Source organism: Chroicocephalus ridibundus, chromosome 4, assembly GCF_963924245.1.
Source record: "Chroicocephalus ridibundus chromosome 4, bChrRid1.1, whole genome shotgun sequence".
Lineage (NCBI taxonomy): Eukaryota > Metazoa > Chordata > Aves > Charadriiformes > Laridae > Chroicocephalus > Chroicocephalus ridibundus.
Window position 1 is genome coordinate 11,868,776 of NC_086287.1, and position 22,335 is coordinate 11,891,110.

At 39.7% G+C, this 22,335-nt stretch overlaps 1 protein-coding gene across 5 annotated transcripts in view; it reads left to right on the plus strand.

Annotated features, from left to right (window-relative positions):
• Positions 1 to 7,967: 7,967 nt before the first annotated feature.
• GALNT18 (polypeptide N-acetylgalactosaminyltransferase 18) overlaps positions 7,968 to 22,335 on the plus strand; it is a 248,148-nt gene continuing 233,780 nt past the window's right edge. For 3 of the 5 annotated variants that reach the window (XR_010070678.1, XM_063331772.1, XM_063331771.1), the window contains exons 1-2: positions 7,970 to 8,338; positions 8,480 to 8,745. Coding sequence is in view for 4 of the 5 variants with exons in the window: in XM_063331772.1 (XP_063187842.1) it covers positions 8,511 to 8,745 (235 nt within the window). In the remaining variant the exon portion in view is untranslated. Of the gene's footprint in view, positions 8,339 to 8,479; positions 8,746 to 22,335 lie in introns of all 5 variants that reach the window. The other 2 variants (XM_063331769.1, XM_063331768.1) reach the window with 2 other exon arrangements.

A 22,335-nucleotide genomic window follows, 5' to 3' on the forward strand; every position in this document is an offset into this window, starting at 1 on the left:
ACCTGAAGGACTAAAGAATTATATATAAAAATTCCTGAATCATATACGGGGTGAGCTGTACTGGCTGTTGAAATAACTCATGACTCTAATCCATTGCTTCCTCTGGGGGCTTTCTTTTGGAGTACTTAGATGACTTTTGCAAGTGTCTCTCTTTTTTTTAAACAAAAGGAAATATTTTGGAAGTATTAATATGTTGCTTACTTTTGTTAGATTTTCTTGCAGCACAGACCAGTCTGATATTCCAGACCCAAACAAATAAAAACTTCCATCTCTTCTCATACTTCTTGTTGTCATACCAAGCTGGTCTGAAAGCTTTCTTGTTGTGGAGTCAGTTTTGTTTAAAAGTGGCACAAGGGCTTTTTTGTTTGTTTGGGGGTTGTTATTGTTGATCCAGTCAATGGATCAGAGAAGAGTTTACTCCTGGACATCATCAAATCCTTTAAAAAACAAAAACAAACTAACAAAAACACACAAAAAACTGAAGGTTTTTTTCAGCTACCTAAAAAAGAGAATGAATTACTAACTTACTCTAGGTAAGTTAGTAATGTAAATGTAAATTGTTGGTTTGCTGAAGCTGTGGCTGCAGTACCTGATGAAAGAAGGTGTTTTCCAGAAAGTTGTTTCAACAGTCTCAAATTGTAGGATCCATGTTTCAGCTGAATTGCATGCTTCGATGTGAATTTGGCAAAAGAACATCAGCAGAGGGTCTTGTGCATTTACTGTAACCATTGGCTGAAGGACAGCTGCCCAAAACTCATCTTTAAAAAGGCTGGGATAACATTGATTGGGAAACTGAAGAATTAAACCAACTGATTTCACCAGCATTATCCTTCAAGGGTGTCTGTCCTACCTAGCATTAAACCAGTAAAGAAGAATCATCCAGATTCTTTATAATTTCTGGTTGAGCAATAAACTGAGCCTTCAGAGGTCATCCATTTTTTTTCTAACCATCAATTCAGATTAAAAAGGACAATTCCTTTAATGTTCCGTTCTCTCTTTTTTTCAGTTTTCAGTCACTTCTGAGGTTCTACCCCTTCACTCAATAGTGGTTTCTATTACCTGACGTAATGCGCTTAAATGCCTCTGAAACAAAATGAAGCTCCAAGCCTCCAGAAAGCCTAAAAATATATAATACTATTCCTATGAGATAGAGGGTAATTATTTCTTCTGAATTTTATCTTGATAAATAGTTCTCTTATGAGCAATTGAAGGAAGTAACTTTCCACCTATTTACTGAATTTTTTTTGAAACATCAGAAAACATACGGATAATGGTGATATGGTTGATGCTGGATTTAATTGAACTTGGGCTGCAAAACCTTCCTAGGAGTTTGCTCTCCAAGCCCATTATGCATAAGGAGAAACTCCATTCATGCATTAAAAACTGATGAAGACAGAAAGAACAAAGAATAGGAAGAAATCATTAGTTCCCAAAAAGAGGGTGGTCATGAGTAAGTGGAGATTGCGGTCTGCGTTGTTTAGCATGTGTAGACATGTTCAGAAAAGCATGTAAATTGTGAGGATACCTTATTCACTATAGTAATTTCTAAAGCTAACTGCAAAAGGTTAGAGATGCCAAGTTGATGAAATAGCAAAATTTGAGGCATCCTACACCTAGAAAGACCAACGAAACTACATCTAGTTTATTACTGGGCTTTATATTTATATAACCGAGGAGGAGATCTTTGTGAGTAGTTTGCTGATATTAACTTCAGGCGTAGTGACAGTTGAGAAAGCTGACAGTGTTAGGAATTACAAAGGAGGGAGCTGAGAATAAGATGGTGTATGAAATGATGCATCAATCTGAGCTGCCATGTCATCCCATCTCAAAATGAAAAAAAAAAAAAGGGTGAAAGCAGAAAAGGACAAAGTAATTGCAGTATGGAGTTCCTTTCATGTGAGAAGAGACTGCATGTAAGAGACTCAGATTGGCCAAGAGCCATCTGAGAAGGAATATGATAGGCCTGTACAATCACACATGGAAAGATGAATGCAAAGTGATTGTTCATGTTTCCTTAGAATATGAGAAAGTACAGGTTTCAAAAAGGGATTAATTTGTGAATTTGTAATTGCTTACATAGCTAGTGTAAGCAATTGCTTGGTTGCAACCTCTGACACAGAAAGGCTTTAAGTCATTAAATGTGTTGAAGCTTTGCCAGGCAAAAGGACTATTCTTGTCCCTAAATGTTCAGAGTTAGACAGTATTTGGAAATAGGATATTCAGCTACATCAGTTTTTGCTTGACGTAGTACAATGATCTGTATTATTATAGTTAAAGACAGAAAAAAACCCAGCACTGAGAACTGGGTGGAGAAAGACAAGATTTTTAGATATCACAAATGAATTTGTGTTTACCTATTTTTTTCCTTCTGAACGTAAAAAGATTCAGAGATTGGGTGGGCCACAACCTCTGGAAATGTGTTTCAAATGAGGCTTAACACCCAAAACCGAATATACTTGAAGTTGCTTAGGGACAGGGTTGTCATTGGGGTGTTGGGGTAGATGCATCACGGCTTTGAAAAGAACAGAACATAATGCTTCTCTGAGTAACTGTAGACATGCCACTTGCAAAGGGCCATATGTTGCATATTTTACTCATACTGGTGAATTGCTGGTCACACGTGATTCACTTGAGATGGATTAACTGAGAGTTTTACGGCAAATAAATAGTGCAGTGTAATGCTGCCAGAAAAAAAATAAATCATGCCAGTGCGTAAAAGTAACTAATAAAACACCATAGCAGAGATCAATTAAAGTATAAAGTCATTTTAGATGTTTCGGATGGAAAAACATTTTGGAAGGACAAATGGACTAGGTAAGCCTGGCAAACACTGAGAGTGGAAAGTGCCATCTGGAAACAAAAAATACAGACATAAATTTTATAGCATAAGTATAAGGGGGATAGCAAATGTCTTCTAAGGTATGAATCTGGTGGTGAAGGAGAAGAAATGTGGACTCATGTGCCCCTGTCTCTTGCAGGTTGCTTTTGTACGTGTTTCCATGAGATGTTTTAATGTTTCTGCCAGCTCTGTTCTGTTCCCTTTGCATGACGTGTTTCCTCATTGCTTTATGTGCAGTGAGAGTTCAATCCACAAGACAGGATCCAGTTCAGTTTTCAACTTGAAATAGCACACACACACTCTGTCTCTTGTTTCTGTATCTTCTACATTGTTTCATTTCTTCTTTTCAGTGCAAAGTAAATGATTTTGAAAGGATGCTTTGTGGATGTTAATTATCCACATGCCATTGAATGCCTGTGAGTTGGGCACCATACTACCTTTCCGCCTTGGGAGACTGCAGTGTCGCAATAGGAGACTGAGTTTTACTGTAGTTCATTTTTTACTGAGCAGTCTTTGCCAAGCACTGAAAAGTGAGGAGTCCTGCGTAACCTAAATGAACTTGGATTCATAAAAATGTCACAAAGGGTGATGTGTAACACAGCTAGTGTAAACTTAAAAATGATTTTTAAATGAGGGATGGGAATAACAGAAAATGAAGAGAACAGATATGGACTCAAAGAAGGCAAGAGAGAGAGAGTAAGAGTTGTGGGGAAGAGAGAAAATGCCAGAGGAATAAAGATCATGATAATGTATCCCAGCATAACAAGGAAAAAGCAGTTTTTATTTTTCTATTGTCTTCTTCCACCCCACTTTTCATCCATTCAACTTTTTCCTGTTTTTCTTCTTTTTTTCTTTTTTTTTTTCCTTTTTTTTTTTTTCAGTTCATGTTCATTATCTGGAACATCCATATAACAAACCCCTTCCTTCAAAACCCAGCTACAGAACATGAAAAGGTATCTGCGATACCTGCATATGTCTTTTTATGATTTAATAAAATTTTTAAGATTGGTTTAAATTTAGTGAGAGAGATGACTAGGGACAATAGATACCAAAGATCATCAGATCACTTCCGTGGGGACTGAACTCATAACCTTTACATTCAAAATACAACAAAGCTATCTCTTTTGGTGATCTAAAAAAACCAGCTTCATAACTTGAACTGTTGGGAAGAGCTCATCTACAGAAGGGGTAATCTCTGCTCAAGAGACAGTTTTTGATTCATGTGTACAGACCTGGACAGCAGAGCTTCAAAAAAAATTACCTACTCAGGGTGATTCAGACTTTTCTGCATGCATTTGGTCATCTCTCTCCACAATGTAAAATGCAGTGTTGCTTTTTGAGTGCCTCTGGAATTTTTTATCATCATCCAAAGAAAAGATGTGATCATTGTGGGTGAGAGGGAAGGAATAATAGAAGAAAATCTACTCAGACTAGATAATAATGAAGATTATATCTCCACAAACTAATAGGATTTCAGCTGAGAATCTCAATAGAATGCAATCAAAATAATGTTAAAACTTTAAGCTTTTCCATTGTTTTCTAATCAGGTGTAAGGAACACGTTCTTGTAAAATGGGATGTAAATACCATTGGTTCTGATGTTTTGCTACTGCCTTCTTCAAGGACCTTCTTACTAATAAAAATGTTTTAGCCCACATCAAAATGCAACAATAAAAATTTAGTTCTTAAACATATTTTTTTTCTATCATTTTCCTTCCCTGAACTGTAATGACAGGTAAGAAATACTAATTGAATTACTTTCTTTACAGAACACTTTAATGCAAGATGAGTGGCAGCTGTATTTACTAGGTTATGCGGTTAATATTTCCTCAGCAATGGTTGAAATAGTGTCTTATTACAGTAGTGTACTTGGGGGCAATTCATATTGAAGCCTGTAATACATACAAATTTTAAGAAATTTTTTTTTCTATTATCTAGAGTCAAACAGAAGTGAAATAATTTGCATAGCGTGACATAGCAGATCGGTATCGGGACAAGGATAAAATCAGCCACCTAGTTTAATGACCTGCACAGTAGATTGTACTGCCTGAAGCTTAAACACCTGAAGTAGAACTTTCAAAAACACCATTGTGATTTAAGAGAACAAATTTCATAGACCTTGTGCTTCCCCGTAATTTAAATGTTAAAAAAGAAGAACCATTTAGAGTTTTTATCACCTAATTAGGGCTCCCCCCCCACTATACTGTGAGGCTGGCAGCATTTCTATGCTCCTGTTGTTCCTTTTCCCGTTTTTGTTCCAATTAAATCATAAAAGTCGACTGCTTATGTATTTGAATAACACCTTGCACAAAGGGGGCTCCTTCGGATACAATAAATCAAAAAGACAAAACCAACCCATTTCTAAATGGCGTACACTTGAATGCCTACAAATTTGTATAAACTCATAAAAAAAAAGACATCTAAAGAGGCCAGTCCAGAATATTATTACCAGCGACATAAAAGCAAGTGTATTTTTCATGTATTAAAGCCTCTGGAGGTTTTACTATATGAAGTCAAAGTTCTAACACTAGTTTAGTGAAATCAGGGCTCAGATGAGGAGACTGAGAATTACTGTTCTACTGATGAGGAGTGCAGCTTTGGTAGTAGAACGTAGTTATAAATGAAACTATATTTTAAACATGATCAGAAAACTGTTGAGAGCAAAGGGCTAATGAACTATTAATAGTCACTGTAATAAAAGGTTAATCAATTATGTGCTGTTATAAGTAACCCATTAGGCCCGTGAGACATATCAGCCATCTTTTTGTAAACCTTTTTGTCACTATGGGTATGCTGAAGGTTATTAGTAACAAGTACTGTTCATATTTGTTTATAAAAGCAGTTAGTTGTTTGTTAATATTTTATAAACTTCCATGGAAAATATGACTTATTAATAGTTGTTACTCGTCCCTTATCTGGATTGTTTTCGGTTAAGTTTTGCTTTACATGGAGAAGTCCAAGGCTAAGTCCTGGTTTCTGTCTAAATTGCCAGGGCTGAAAAATTTGTATTTTGTGACTGCAGGCAGAGTTTACAAAGATTAAAGCGAGTCTAGATAAATTAAAGATTTCAGTGATACGTGTTTATTGTTGTCGGTTGCTACCAGACACAAAGCTGTAACACTGAAGTACAAAGATAGGAAATGGGGACATAAATGATGCTGCAGACAAATGTTCATTGCAGACCAAGCAGGATAATTGACTTATGCGATGGAGCTGTACTAGTATCTTCTGTCGATATTTTGTCTTTTATAAAGCTTGAAATTTTTCATCGACTGTTTTGTCTAGCAAACTTCCTGTATTACTATAAATATTTTTTTTCTTAAGATGTAAATGTATACTCTTTTTCACATTCAAATACCTTGAGTTATATTTTCTGATTTCCAAACGAGTTCTGTTGGGCCGGCCTCCTTTAGTGTATCACTGGGGAAGTACTGATAAATTGGCCAAAATTTCAGTTAGTTTTCAGAGAGGCTTAGAAGACTGAGGCGGCAGTTTGTTTTTTGAGCTTCATTGGCAGAGTTTACTGCAGCTTCTCTTGGCACTGTTTTTGTATGTGTTTGAGTATCCGTAATTTTTACTGTTTCTATGGAGTACCAACTGATGGAAAGGAAGAAGTCATTCTGCCTTTTGGCAGGACAGTTGCCTGCCTTCTCTCTTGAATACTGGGTATTGCTTATAATTAGTTTAAAAATAACAACCCCAAGCCCTAAGACAAATCATCTATTTTTACTTCTATTAAGATATTGAAATGTACATTCAAGGTATTGCAGAGTTTGAATGCTCACACTTGTATGCTTCATAATAGCGTGTCCTGGTATCTGCTGTGCTTTCTGCACACAGACAGGACAATCCTAGAGTAGTGATCAGTTGTGGAGGGTGACTAATGAAGTAAGATAAATTTATTTTTACTGCATATGTAAAACTACAGTATGATCCACAGCATTTGTTACTTCTTGCTTTCACTGGATAATAAGCACTTAAAATAATTTTTAGTGTGTTAATTAACAGGTGCCTCATTGTTCCTACTACTGGTCATGCTAATGTTGCATTTCTGTCTTGAGACTATCAAAGAAAATCATAGAATCATAAAATAGTTAGAGTGGGAAGGGACCTTGAAGATCATCTTGTTCCAACCCCCCTGCCATGGGCAGGGACACCTCCCACTAGACCAGGTTGGTCAAAGCCCCATCCAGCCTGGCCTTGAACACTTCAAGGGTCGGGGCATCCACAGGGCAACCTGTTCCGGTGCCTCACCACCCTCATAGTAAAGAATTTCTTGCTAATATCTAATCTAAATCTACCCTCTTTCAGTTTAAAACTGTTACTCCTTGTCCTATCACTACGTTCCCTGATAAAGAGTCCCTCTCCAAAATGATCTAATTTATCACAAAAGTCCCTATCTAGTGGGAATGGAAGAGATTAATCAATTGTGTACCTTCTCCCAAATCACTGTGAATTCATATCAAGAGGATTTTGCCTTCTTAATGTGCTTTCAAAAGTGCACGTGAAATATGAGGTGAGGAAAGCAGCATGAATACACTGAAGTAAATTGTGAGTTACTGATACTGTCCCTGATACCGAAGCTAATTCTGGACAGGGTATCCTCTGATACAGCGTGTTCCTGTGGGAGTCGGTGGATGGATACTGGGGCTTGCCAGTGCAGATGCAAGCAACAATTAGCTTTTAATAATGTAACCTCCCCGGGGATGAGGGGCACGCAAACAGGCTGAAAGACAAACCTATTGTAATAGTGGGTGGTCGCTGGGTATCTGGAGCTGTGGAACCGATAGCTCCGACGAGCCAAAGGCATGTCTCCGGTTTCAGCCCCCCCCCCCGGCAAATGGATGACCTTCTGTGCGAGCATGTAGCTTAATGATACCGGCTGCGCTCTCCAGCCAAGCAGCGGAGCGTGCACCTCGCAGCAAAGGGGGAACCGGCTGCTGCTTCTTCCCATGGAGACTGGAAATTCCGTGCAGCCGGCTACAGAAATAGCAGGGCAGCCGCCGTCCCCGCCCTCCCGCCCCGGCCTGCAGCACGGCGGAGGGGCCCCAGCGCCGTGTGTGTGTGTGAGAGTGAGTGTGCGAGGAGCAGGTGGGCCCCGCGGTAACCCCGCCCCGCGCGGGTCCCCGCCGGCCATACGGCGATGGCAGCAACCTCCCTGCCAGAGCAGGCTCTTTATTGGAGGAGGGGCTGTCAATCCGCGGCCGAGCAAGCCCCACTCTCCGGCAAGCTGCTCCCGAGGTCTGATTCTGGAGCGGTGGCCGGTTGCGATGGGAAGCGGCGTCGGAGGGAACAAAGTTTGCAACACTTGGGCACTTGGCTGCTGGTGTCCGTGATGCCCCTGGCAGGAGCTGGCGCTTAAGAGCAGGGGGCGGCCGGGCGGCTGGCTCGCCTTGCTGGTCTCCTGTCGGCACTGCTATCGCAAAGTTTGAGCTATTTTAATGTACTAAAATCCAGGATTCTAATTATCAGCCCTCCCCGCCCCCACCTCTCCTTCTAGGTAGGCGGCAAATATTTTTATTCTGTGGATTAGAGAACTTTTTGCATGGAAAATTACTGACTTCTGAGTGGTCTCCGTTTCGGGGAAAGGGGGGAAAGGATTTATTTTCATCGCAGTTTATTTTTGTTTTCTGGATCACAGGATTTTTGGAGCTATATGGAGGGATCTCAGGATGGTGTGCACCAGGAAAACCAAAACTTTAGTGTCCACTTGCGTGATTTTGAGTGGAATGACTAACATCGTCTGCCTGCTGTACGTGGGCTGGGTCACCAACTACATTGCCAGTGTTTATGTGAAAGTGCAGGAGCCGATCTCAGAAAAAAAGTTAGAGGAAGACAAAGGGGACACTTTAAGGATTATAGAAAGGCTGGACCATTTGGAAAATGTCATCAAGCAGCACATCCAAGGTACCACCTTACCCCCCGCGTGCTTTCCCTCCCCACCCCACCCCGCCGCTTGCCGTGTGCAGTCTCCATCCCCTCCCGCCGCGTTTGTTGTCTGTGCCTGTGACATTTCTGTCGCGACCGGGGAGAGCCATTCCTCAGCCCGGAAGAGCCCGGGGGCTGCGCGGAGGCTGCGGTGCGTGTGGGAGTCCCCGCCGGTCCCCTCCCGGTGCTTGGCGAGCGGGGCGGCGGAGGCGGGCTGCGGGGGGGACCTGCCCCGCTCCCCTCCCGCCCTCCCTCCGCAGGGGGAGGCGAGCCGGGGCCGTCGGCTGCGGGGAGGGGGCCGGCGGCGGCCGGGCGGCGGAGGGCTGCGGGGCGGCTGGGCCCGGGTGCTGGGCAGCGGCGGCAGCCCCAGCGGGCTGGGCTCGGCCTGGTGCTGTAATAAACGTGACCTGAGCTCCGTGCCTGTCTGTGTCTCGATAAAGTAGGGGGTCTGCGGGGAGGGCTCGGCGCGAAGGACAGGGGAACCGCTTCCCATCTTGCTGTTAGCATCGTTGTTTCATATTTGTTATTTTTCTTTTCCAAAATGGGCTGCTGCGAGGGGAATTTTTGTTCTCCTCCCCTTGTAAACCTGACTCTGCTAATGCACGATGAGAGTCTGTGTGTGTCCGGGTGTGCTCAGGGTTTTCCCTTAGTGCTGCTGTAGTGCTGGGAGCCACTTGAGATTATAACTGGGGCAATCTCTCATTTGTGTAATGCCTTTTTAATTTGATCTCCTTTCAATGGGAGCTCTGGGAGAAGAGTTGAAGTGGGCAAGCAGTGGGGGAGAATATGATTATTTCCTGGGAGTTTGGGATTTTACATGACTTTGCTTTGCTGGGTGATCTTTACTGTCTTGCTTTGTATTTTCATCATCTGCGTGGCATTGTAGTCATTCCCTCAGTCTGCTAAGTGGGTTGGATAGTAAGGAGGCTGAGGGTGGGGGTAGGTGAGAGCTCTTCCAAAATCTGGAGGGACTGCCTTTCTCTGCTTCTGCATAACCTCTACTGAATGTTCAGATCCCAATTCTAGTCTCTCCTAAATCTGAAAAGGGAGAGCAAACCATATGGTAAAGAATACCTATCACCAGTGCACAAAATCTTGCTTGCTTCCAGGCAGCTTTGGTCAACTGTTCTGGGAATATGAAGAAAGGTGGAGCAGGCATGGTGGCTGATTCTGTATGAACTGGGCTTCCCCTGCTTATCAATACTCCTAAATTTGCAGTACTATTAAAGCACAGCTACTTTGCTGTGACTTGTATTAATTTTTTTAAAAATATGACACACCACCATTCAGTTTGTATATGCCTTCATTTCTCAGATAGTCTTGTCATCTTGGGTAAATTAGTAAAATACAACTTTTTTTCTGGAGGATGAGGTATAGCAGCTTCTCCAAGTTTTAAGTTCTCTCAAGCAGTCCTTAAGTTTTTTCTTGATTCCTGAAATGGATTTTAGAAAGGAAGTATATTCTTGTCTGTGTGCCAGTGGAGTGCACTGTGGAAGCATGTGTGAAGCAGGGATTTTTCAAAAGGCACTCTTAAGAGTTAGATACATGAAGTTAATTGAATTTCCTTATGAGGTTGGAGCCTAATTCCTTCAGGTTTGTTTCTGTGAAGCTCTGATACTCTTATTTCTTTTCAAGGAAAATAACAATGTCCATATTGTCACGTTCCTTTGGTTAGTGGTTCTTCTCAGAGTAGTAAAGAAAGATACACTTAAATCGGGGCAGAGTATAGCACGGATTAGAGCATAAACTTTTGTTGTGACCTTTTGTGACTGTGCATAAACCAAACAAGAAAATACTTTCCTTAAATAACATCTGTACAAAAGTTGAAGAGAGTCTTCTAGAAATAATTGAACAGTTTGATAATAAATACTAAAATATATTTAAAGGAAAATAAATAAAGTTTACAAAGTTCTCATACTGTATTGAAACTACTTAATCTTAAGATAAATAAATAAATATGACAGATCATTATCCCTAAGTGGATTTTCTGTGCTTTTACTTGCCAAATTGTAATAACTGGAGTTCACATGGAATTCCTATATCAGAGACTGCAGAGTAAGATGTTATTTTCATCGGATTTTGCTTAACACTGTGGGATGCTGTGAATTCTGGGTCATAGTGCAAAACTCACTGTAGTCATTGGAAGGAATATCCCAAGCTTGACTGGGTTTGGGATGAGCTTGGACATCAGCTTTAAGATACGTTTGAGACTCATTGCCATAAATTGGGTAAACCAGCTGCCGTAATGGTTCTGGATGAGTTTATAAGGGTTATCTGTAAGGGTTAGCTATTGAACTTTTCCTTGGACCACTTCTTTCTTATGTTGGAGAGAGGCGTCAATAGCTCAGATGTTCTGCAGTGCTGAACAGGCATGAAATTAGCACGGGTAATAGAATTGCATTCCATAAGATATCCTGCAAATACCAGAGAGCTTTAACGGCTGCATTTTACACATGGGGTTACGCTAATATTTCATTTTAATTTATTTTCTGATTGAATTGTTTAATTAGATGCCATCTGGGAATTTCTTTAGCATATAAATTGCAGTCTTGTAATATTTTACCAAGTGTCCTGGAAATGAGAAGGAACAAGAGATGCTTTCATATAAAACACTTTTTAAAGTATGTATTTTTAAAAAGACATTTTCATGGCAAGAAAAGTATCAGACTGAAAAGAGATTTCCAGGTAAGAGAAGTTCAGAGAGAATGAAAGGATGCATGCGTTGCGTTCGGAAAAGACAGTATTGTAAAGGGAAATAAGGGTACTGGTATTGGCCAAGAATGCACAGGTATGTACCTGCCATATTGCACATCTTACACCATTGTGTATCCACACTTCTGCAAATGTTGAAGGATAATAATTTCTCTGCACACATTTTCTGGGTGCTGGAAATACTTCTCTGCTTCCTTCTTTCCTCATTATGTGTTAATTTATGTTGTGTAGCTTATGGGCGTGCTGTGCAAGAGTCATTCATCTGTATCCTGACTTCTGTGGTAGGCGGTCTGGGGCAGGACTGGCAGCACTGAAGTCTACCCGGGCAATAGGGACCACAGAGGTATTTTGTGGAGTGGAAGCATGATGCAGGAACTTGAGCTTAAGCCTGGGAATCATGAATTCTTGGCTTGTGGCCTGCCACAGTTCACGAGATGGTTTTGGTCAAATCACTTTACCTTTTTACAATGATGATGACCTGCATGCTTTTCTCTGTCAGTGTGTTAATTACATCTGAATGCTACCCGGATTCTCCCCTCCCTTTCCCCCCTCCAGTCTTTAGTAGGAGCCATTCCTTTTATGCTAGCAGGCAATCCACTGAGTGAAACTTCCAGCTTCCACTTCCTTTTGAGTTTGCAAACAAGATGGTGTATTTTTTTAGGTTAATTGTGCGTATGTGTGTTTTTATGTGTGTGAAAGAAATCGAGGAAAAGACCAGATGGATAGTTTTATGCAAAATGCAGTCCATTTTTATGTCCAACAAAGGTGTGTGGCACGTGTATAATCTCATACTATTGAGATTTATTATCAGAAAAATATTTATTATACTTTAAAGGGCTAAGGTTAACGAATAGTTTGTTAAGTGAAGTATCTGTGGTTCCAACCTAGGGTTTGAAATCAGTTTTTCTCAATTTTATTTGAAAACAGTATGCTCTGTTGAGTTCACAGGGAACACACTGGTTCAGAAAACCCCAAACACTCTCATTTTATTAAAATCAATACAAGAGTGCTTCAAGACAGATCACAGCACATCGTTCATCTTAATAATGCATCATGCGTTGGCTCTGTCACTAAAAAACTGCCCTACGTTTCATGTGCAGTTGGAAGGTCATGTGAGCAGGCAGACTGCTCTTAATCAGCTGCTTAGTTTGTAACAATGACAGGAGGAAAAACATTACCAAGAAAGGAGCAATTTATTGTGTTCTGCAGCCTAGCTTTAGGACATCATAGGTGATGAGCTGAATCTTTTTCTTGAAAAGCTGTGCTGTGGTTAAGCCGATATCACTTCAAACACCTCATGCATGCCATCCTGTTTGTCTTATTATGCAATGTTATTTTAATATTTTTCAGCCTTCCTAGTTTTAATCAAATGATGTTTGCATTCAAGCATTATTTTAAAAGATTATGGACTATGAAGTCTATGAAATGAACTTGCTTCCTTGCCCTCCCTGCCTCCCCCCCTGCCTTGGGACCTAAATAGAACTAATAAATTACATAGAGTAGATCAGTTAATACACAGAGTAGATCTAAGTTAAAGTTGTAAACAGACAGTTCATTTCTGGACCGCTTGAATTCTTAGTTAAGATCAATGGATGGTGCTAAGACGTCTGTGTCGTACTAGGACTTTGGTCCCTCATCTTCTCAAGCTGCTGCATCTGTTGTCATAAATGGAATGTCAAGCACTGTGTGGACTTATGTGGGAAAGTTTGTGAGAGAGGAGTTGTATGTGTTACCTCTCAACCTGCTGCTTAGAATGATTTGCTCTGTGGATTTACTTCAGCTAATGTTAGCTATCCCGTAGTTGGATATCTAATCACTCTCTGTGGTCAGTTGCGGGAGGGAGAGGTCTCCAGTGTGGGATTCATTCCCTGTGTCCTGGACAGGTGTTAGGGTGGAATGATTTGCTTTCAGAAATTGCATATTTTGAGTTCGGGAACTAGGTCAACCCAGATTGTTAATTTTAGCCATCTAAGAGTTTGGATAAGTAAACCCCATATTTGATATCTACCCTTTATTTATTTCTTGATCTCAAACATGAAGAAAAACGTGGTATATAAACCTCTGGTTTGTAATAGCTGTTCTTTGCAGCCTGGCTAGCTAGCCAGATTCCATAAAGTCAAGCTCACTAGCATTCGCGTGGGCATTCCACCATGTCTCTTACTCTTGTGTTGCTTTCCTTTTGGGAATAATTTATTGTTAAATCCCCCCAGTTTGTTTCCCTCAACTCAAAAGCAATTAGGCATGTTTATCACTCACTGCAGTGTATTTATTCTGCTGAGAAACAAATCAGCAGTAGACAGTAGCCCTGGGAACAAAGCTCTTGCTCTGCTACAGAGCATAGTCTCTATACAAGCAAAGAGACCCGGTGTCCCAATGTAACTAACTGCAAGAGGAGGAACTACTTGGATATGTAAGACATGCAGGAATAATCCCATTATTTTTTCTCTTTAGGCTGTGACTTCTCAAGTCATTCTCGATTGCTGCATGTCAGTGTGGATTAATTTGAATTTGACTTTCATGTTCTTCCACGCTTAGGAATGGGTGCACTAAAGAAAACCTTACTATAGTGATTTGAGTGAGAAGACACTGAGCCTTATATTGCTGTAAATTTTCAAACATTGCTGGAGGTTCGGGTATTTCAAGAACCATCTACTGTAGACTTAATGATATTGGCTGTGTTGACTACGACTTGGTAATTTATTGTTACTGTTACTAAAGTTAACATTTTTGTACTTTTGATATCTTTTTTTCTTTTCTAATTATATTCTTTTGTGATGGTTCCTCCACCAAGGATTTTTTTTTCCATGGTTAGGATGCAGTAGCCAAAACTGAGAAGTGGGAGTCTGATCTTATTAAGGTAACTGTATTTTATTCCTGGACATCGAATGGTTCCTTTCATGATTAAAGTCATTTTTTCAGAATGAATTTTTTTTTTTCTTTCCTGATTGTCAGCTAGATTGCTCTATTAATTCTTCAGGTTCATACAGTGTGAATAGCATGCCAGCTGCCTTTTTTTTTTTTTTGAAATTGTCTCTTTTGAGCCAGAAACAAGAAAAGTTTTATTTGGCTACCAAGTGAGAGTGAATGGTAGCTTTATAGTTGTGAAGGGAATTGACCTGGATTCTGTTTTCTTCAATCTAGACAATTTCTGTAGTTCACATGAAAGTCTTCAACAAAAGGTTAGAAAATGAATCAGGAGCAGAGGCTGGAAACTGTGACTTTTATGCCCTCCACAAGCTCTTTTATTGCTAAGCTGGAGAATTTTGCCTTTTCTCTCTGAAAAAGTTCATTTTTGTTGACGTTTGTTATCTCTGCATAATGGCACAGCTTCAGTGGAAAGAGCGGATTGCGTGCTACAATCTTTGAGCAGATGATTTATGGGCTGTGCAGAGATGGAGATAGCTATTCTGCTTAAGGTTCTGGACTCAGCTCAGTGCTTCATTTATGCTGGCTAGGTGTCACTTTGGAAAATGTTGCTCAGGTTGACACAAGTAGCCTGCAGCTGTGCAGAGATTCAAACTTAGGTCTTTTGACTTTCTGCTAGACTGTTGTGCCCATGTACTAATGAGTGATTTTATCTACGTGACTGAAATATAGATAAATACATATGAAAAGACACATAAAGCAAGACATACACATAGCTGCTGGGAATTGTGTATTATGTGTGAGATCAGGTTGGTCTCCGCGTCATGCTCTCTCAGGGCAACATCTGCCTTAACAGTCCAACGTAAAAGCCATTCTTCCACTTGGGCATATTGTGGTCTGGGGTTGATTGTGATCTGACAATTAACTGTTGTGCATACAAGGGGAGGCAAAGAGAGCTGTGTGACTTTGCTCAGGGCCTAAAACTCAAAAGAGCCTTTGCTCAGAGGAACCTGGTGCTGAGGTCGCCATATGATGTGATGTTTCTGTTCTTGTTTACTGAGTCAAAAAAAGATGGCCACATCTGTACGCAAGGTGCACCCTGTATTTCTGAAACAAACATGACAGTATTACTGTACGTTGAGTTCAAGACTGTGTTTTGAGAGATGGCTCCTACATGCTAATGATACTTACTCTCTGTGTTAAAGGAACAGGACAGAACTCTAGAATCACATCCCGGTGTATTGTTTGTTTGTGACTGATGGAGTTTTATTTTTTTCTCTTGTATGAGCTGAGTGCTTATGAAATAGTCCTCTGCCTCCAGTAGTACAGGATCTGGACCTGCAAGTGCATGTCTGCAAAATATGAGGCTTTCCATTATATTATAAAAACAGAGACTACAAGCAGTTGTTTATCACTGAGCCTGGCATGGGCTATGTGGTTTCTCCATCATCTCTAGGGCCAAAAGGTTGAAGTTGTTGCCTGCCTCTATCTAATGTTGCTCCCTTACCTGTGACAAGCCACAGAAGCAGTTTAATTTAATTCTGTGTTCAACAGAAAGGTTGTCATCAACGTTATACTATGAAAGCATGCATAAGCTGCGGTATGATGCGATAAGCTAATATTATCCATCTGAATGTTAGAGATGTGATAGGTAAAGAAAATCCATGGTGATTAAAAAAAGTGAATAAGTGAATATTGGGCTCAGATCTTGAGACAGCGGAGGCAGTTGTGAAGATGGCTTAGCTGCCTTCCTGAGGATAATGTGGGATCCTTGGTTGCCATTAGAACAGCCCAGGAACTTGATCGTCAGCTTTTAATGTTTGGAGTGTGGCAAGGGACATAACAGGGACGTGAATCATCTTTAGCTGGTTAACAGCTGTCCTCATGTATTGCAACCATAAGAGTTATGCTGTTAGCTATGTTTGGACCAGAGATTGGGGACTGGACTTAGTGCAGCATGCTGTGGTGTCTTGGGATTGCTCCTGATTCCAGAGCAAATACTGCGTGACTGGTGATAATAAGTGAAGTAATTTACTGGTGCACAACTAGCAAAACTACTTCTTCAATGAAATTAAATTTCTGTCTAATGCAAAAGTGAAAACTGACTTCATATCTTGTCATGCCACCTCTGAGGTGAGTTCTTTTTCAATTGACTGCTATATTATTTTCCTTTTTAATTTCCCATATTTTTTATTTTTAAAAATGTCTTCTAGTCTTCCTTGTTTTGTTCACCATGGTCAGAGTCCGATATAATTTCCACCATCTGGGGAGTAATCTATCTGTGCTGTCCTTGGCCTTCCAGTGCTACCTCTGTAGCCTCTTTAGAAATTTCTGGGGTCCTTTATTGTAGGGGCTTGAGAAATAGCTCAGGAACAGGCTGTTTGGTGGGACCGTGTGGGCAGATACACCGAGTAGACACTGAAATTGCCAGGTACCTGAAACCTAATGCTCTGTCTTCATGCTACTGTTACCATTAAATGTATTCTGACTACAGTTGAGCAGTGCAGATGTGTTCTCCATGTTTCTGTTGTTTCCATTTTCTTCATAAATTTTCCCTGCTCAACTGTGTTTTGTAACCAAGGTGCTATTTTTAAGTTGATATCCTGAGCTTCCTGAGGCAAAGACAGAGATCTTTAGGAGCCAAAACTATGATTATAATTATTATAGCTCTCCCAACATCTCCTCTACTTGGCTTTGAAAATGAACAAATAACAATATTCTTATTTCTTTTTTTTTAATATGGAGATGGAAGGTCCAAGTTGCTAGCTTGAAACTCTGCCTTTAAAATGCCAGAACGTGTCTTCTCTAGTTCATAATGGATTCTTACTGTATTCTCTACTTAAGTATATGAAGTTTTTTCTTTATGATTTCTATGACAATAACACTACGGCAGCTAGCTGAAATCCCAGTTGTCTTGTGATCAGTGCTGTACAAACGTGTAGTGGAACCCTTGACTCAGAGATCTTTGTCTCCATGGATAAGATCTGAAGGAGCTGGGCAGAGGAGAGGAATATAGAGAACTGATATGGCCAAATTTATACAAACTGTTGCTGGCAGGTTTGACTCACTGCCAGAGCTGCTCAGATGAATCAGGCAGGAGGTCTTCTCTTCTCCCATTAGTAACAGCCCAGAGAGAGTGTGTGAATCCTGCAGTAGGCAAATGTCGCAGTGTCACGTAGTAGCCACATCAGTTCTCCCGCTGTAAATCTTGGCCTCACTGATACGAATTCGAGGCTGACGAGTTCTGAAGTGTGAGATTAGATGCCCCTCCCAACATGCATGTTATAATTAGCACATCTTAAATACCACATAATTGCCTAATTCTCTACTTATAGCTTGAAAAATCATGATCTCAGTGACTTTGTGTCAGTAATGTTGGTGGGGGTGTGGAGATCCTATTGTAGTTTTGGTTTTGCCATTTCCTAGTTCCTAAATTAACCGCCTTATTTTAAATGTGAATGTTTGAATTTTCCTTTTATTAGAGCTGTCACAGGTGATCTCTGAGAAAAGAGGATTTCTATAAGCAGCTTTCTGAAGAATGTAAGAAAAAGAGATAGTATTTCTGTTTTTTTTTTCTTCATAGATAAATGGTTATTCTAGTCTTCATTTTAGGGAGATGTTATAGATTTTTAGACTGTGTTACTTACCCATATGTAATCTGGATCTAGCTAGAGATCTGTTTCATGAATCATCCAACTAATACAGTGAATTACCTGTCCCTGCTTTCATCGTGGATTCAAATTCCTTTGAAGCTTTTCTCTCTGCATCAAGTTATGACTTGCCAAAGGCTTTGCAAGAAGGTTTAGCATGCCGTAGGTAAAAGAAAAACTGTCAGATAAACTTTTCCAGCACAGCAGATTCAGTGAGTCTGTACCCATCCATTACAGGATTATCATTGCAATAAAGTTATGGTTAGAGAAAACACCTTTTCGGATTTCTATGTGCACAGAATAAATAAAGCTTGCAGAAGAGAGTACAGCGTAGTTTTAAAAATAACTTTGTTCTATTTGTTTGTTTTTCTCTGAGGTATTTATAACCTTACCAGCTGTATATTGCATGATCACAGGAGGCCAGCATTTCCCTCCTCTACTTGTGCTAACAGGAATATTTTAAGTTGCTCAAGTGAAGGGTGGGGGAGTAGCATGTTGTAATTTCTATGGTATTTCTGATTAGAAGATGTGTTTACTTCAGAGGATGAGGAAGGGCAGGGAAGAGAGAAGTATAGAAAAAACTAAGGGCTGCATGAGAGTACTGAATGTTTTTTCCCTTTTTAGTTAACATGAAACTACAGTTATTGAGTGGAAACTGTGGAGTTTCCACTGGTGTTATTGAAACTGGTGAAACTAGTGCTATTGAGTTACCATGGAGTGGAAAGAAGCAGTCCATCATTTCTGATTCTATTTTGAAAGCCTTTTACTTTCTTGTTGCTCTGAAAACCAGTTTCGCATCTAGTAGGTTGTTACAAATATTTGCTTCTGTTAATTAAAACCAAATGTAGCATTAAAAAATGCAAGACTTAAATCTGTTTTATAGAGAGCTTTTAAAACATGTAGTATCTTTAATGAAGCAAGAAATATTTGGCTTGCATACAGTCAGAATATCATAAGCGAGATGCTGGTCTTGGCATCAAAATTGTATTGCTGTTGGTCTCCAATATTGCAATCACATATTGTTGTTTTGATCCTGGTTTTTCAAGAGGCGGTGGAGTTAGTACTCTGTGACTTTACAACATGATGTCAGCCGTAAAGGATTATGACATCATTAAACTTAGATGTAATTGAATGAGATATTTTAAGCTTGTGTTTAGCTAATATTTTCACATGATTGTAAAGATGTAGAATTCAAAATTAATTTCAAACTGTTAGACATAAAACAAGCAAACCAACAATAATAATCTCCCACAAGTTCCAAAGGGATGTATAAAGCCCTACATAATGCCAGGAAGACTAGGGAATTTCTGCACTAAAAGAAACAAGGCCAGAAAAAGCAGTAGCAAAATGATGACGGAAGACTTATGTTTGGATAGATCATTCCCACTTGGCAGCTTTCATTTCTCTAAATGCAGGCATTGTAACAGGAATGCTTTTGGTATGAAAACATTTTCATCTCATTGATTTGTTGTTATACTTCATATAAATGGAATTCTATCAACATACATGATTTTTTCAGCACAGCTTCTGTCTTTCTTGCATGAAACAGTTTAAAAGCACCTTTATAATAATGCTAGTTCTGCTATATTTTCACTTAAGTATTGAGAAAAACTTTGCATGCAAGTGAATATGGAAATATATATACAAATATTTAATATATTAAAAACATTCTCTATTCTAATATTCTCTATTCTAATAATATCTCTCTGTACATGTATGTATGTGTTTTTGATGGTTACACTAAGCATCCATATGTCTTGTCTTGAAGGTGGGAAGGATCTTCACCATTGCCTGATACGGGCTGACATGGAAGAGTTTGTAAATGGTAATAAAAGCACTGAAGCAAGAACTTGATTAGAGCAAGTGGGAGCATGTTTGCATAATATCTCAGTATGGTGGCAACAGGAACAGACTCCTGCAGTCTGGAAGTGCAAAGGACAGACGTATTGCCTGAGGTGCATTAGAATCAGGTTTTCAGACAGTTGTTAGTGTTCTCTGCAGTAATTGAGTAATAGCAGATGGCTAGAGTGAATCCTGCACATTTCATCACTTACTAGTGGAGACTGTTTTCAGGATGATTGACTGCTGTGGAAGCAGGTATAACACTGGGTCGTACAGGGAATGGGGAGCCACAATATTGATTTCTGATTTGAACAAGTAAGCAAATGTGAAGCTTTTTATGTTGCAACTTCTAGCTCTTGAGAGTAGATTTTTAAGCTTTCAGCCCTGGATTCTTTTTTTATAATTACAAAATAAGCTACTGTTGGAGAATTTTTAAATATATGAAAGAGTAAAATTCCTTGTCATGAGGAAGCCGTGAGACTTGAAACCACGTAAAAAGAAATTTAATGTCGTAATGTGCGAAACATTCCTTGACTCCTTGCAGTAGCAACATGTCAATATGTTTTTGTCTGCTTGACAATATGTAGGAAATGCCTTTGATTTTGTAAAATTGCATGTAATTTCTCAACATTTCTTTTGATTCTATTGATTAAAGCTTTTCTGCCTTGCCTAAAGACATTAAATAGCAAACCATCTGCTAAAAATGGATTGGCATCATTCCTGAAAATTAACATTAAAAAAAAAAAGAAAGAAAAAAGTTTAGTCTAAATATATTTCAAAGAATGTTCCTATTTGTTTTCTGAGATAGAGAAGAAAAAAAAAGGTTCTTTTACTGTATCTGGTCAAATGCTGGTATTGTGTTTGTACCGTGGAGAAAGAGAGGTTGACTACAGCAAAAAAGCACGTGGGTACCAGATGATGTATTGTATGTTTCATTACAAACTCTGTCCCAGGTGGCTGTGTGTTTACCACCTGTATCAGTTATACAGGAATTGATGGATAGTCAGCCATTCATCCTGAAGTACTCTTTCTGCGGTTGCCAGCAGTGAAACGTGCTGATTGCAGTCGCTAGCTCTATGGACATAAGTGTAGGTTATAGAGTAATCCTCATCCTTCCAAGTTTTGTTAATATAATGAGGTGGTAAATATAAAACTGGCATGATCATGGAGAGTGATTTTTTTTAATTACATTTTCTTATGCTCACCAATGATTTTCTGGTTATGCTTTGTTATTATCTTTGTGTGAGCAGCTTTTAGGCTGTGAGCGGCTGTGCTGAAGTTGAGAACATGCTTGTATGAATAAGAACTCTCGGTATGTTTGCAGTGTTGGGACATAAACAGGGAGTGAGTTTCTTGACAGGTTAAGACAAAGAGCTTGTGCATTTAACCTAGCTTTTGTTGTGGATGGTTTTGCCAGGTAAGAATGCCATGTAACTTCCATAAAAAGTCGATTAGCTGCCCTAGGGAAAGAAGGTACAGGGAGGAGGGGTTACTCAATAAATACTGCGTGTATCGGCACAGATTCAGTGGAAGATAATTCTGGATATTTGCATCGTCATCAATTTGATTATCATTTTGACTGTCCAGTTAAGACAAACTTTAAATAGTAAAGCCATCTATGCGGGTACTGTGCATTTGCACCCTTTCTGCTACTAAAAAGGTAGCAGGTCTTTATGTGAAAGTGAGAACAAGCAAGTCCTGATAGGGGCTGTTCTTGTCTTGAGGTTTTCTCTTACATAAAAAACCTTAAGATGTTGATGGATATAAATTTTTTTCTGTTATTATTACAGTCTTTCCACGTAACAGAAGGTCCCTGGACTGAGTTCTCAGTCACTGTGAATGTACCTGACGTTCTTGCTCTGAATTCTTTTCCTCTACTGGACTCACATAAATTACTGTCACTGCCATGCTGCAGTAATTCATATATCTGAGGTATTGTGGGGCTTGGAAGTGAGTGGGATGATCTGTGCAGAACAGTATAAAAAGTAATAACTCATTTCCTCTGTCTCCTCTCTCTGCTGCCTCAGAATTCTGCCCTGAGTACCCAGAGGCCAGGTCAGGATCGCGAACGGTGGCTCTTGCTTCCCTCACATCTGTGGAGTTGCTTTTCTCATATCACCATGTAAGCAACTGGGTCTGAAGCATAAAGAAGGGGATGGGAAAGAAGAATCAAAGTATCCACAAGTATAAAAGACAATGTAATTATTAAAGGGGTTATGTAAAATACTGTGCCAAATGACAGGCAATGGTGAATACTTCTTGTGCTCTCTGCTGTCTGTCTGAGACAGTACTACTTAGTACTGCTTAGGCACCTAGCTCGCCAGGCTGTTCTTGCATGTCAGTGTGTAGCCGTATAATTGTCTGTCTGTTTTTACAGTGAACATGGTGCAGAGAATCTAAGAGTTTTAGCCACAATGACAAATAGTGACAGTGCGAGGTATGACAGAAAAAAATGACAAAATAACAATGTAGAATGTAGCAGCTTAGCTTTACTACATTA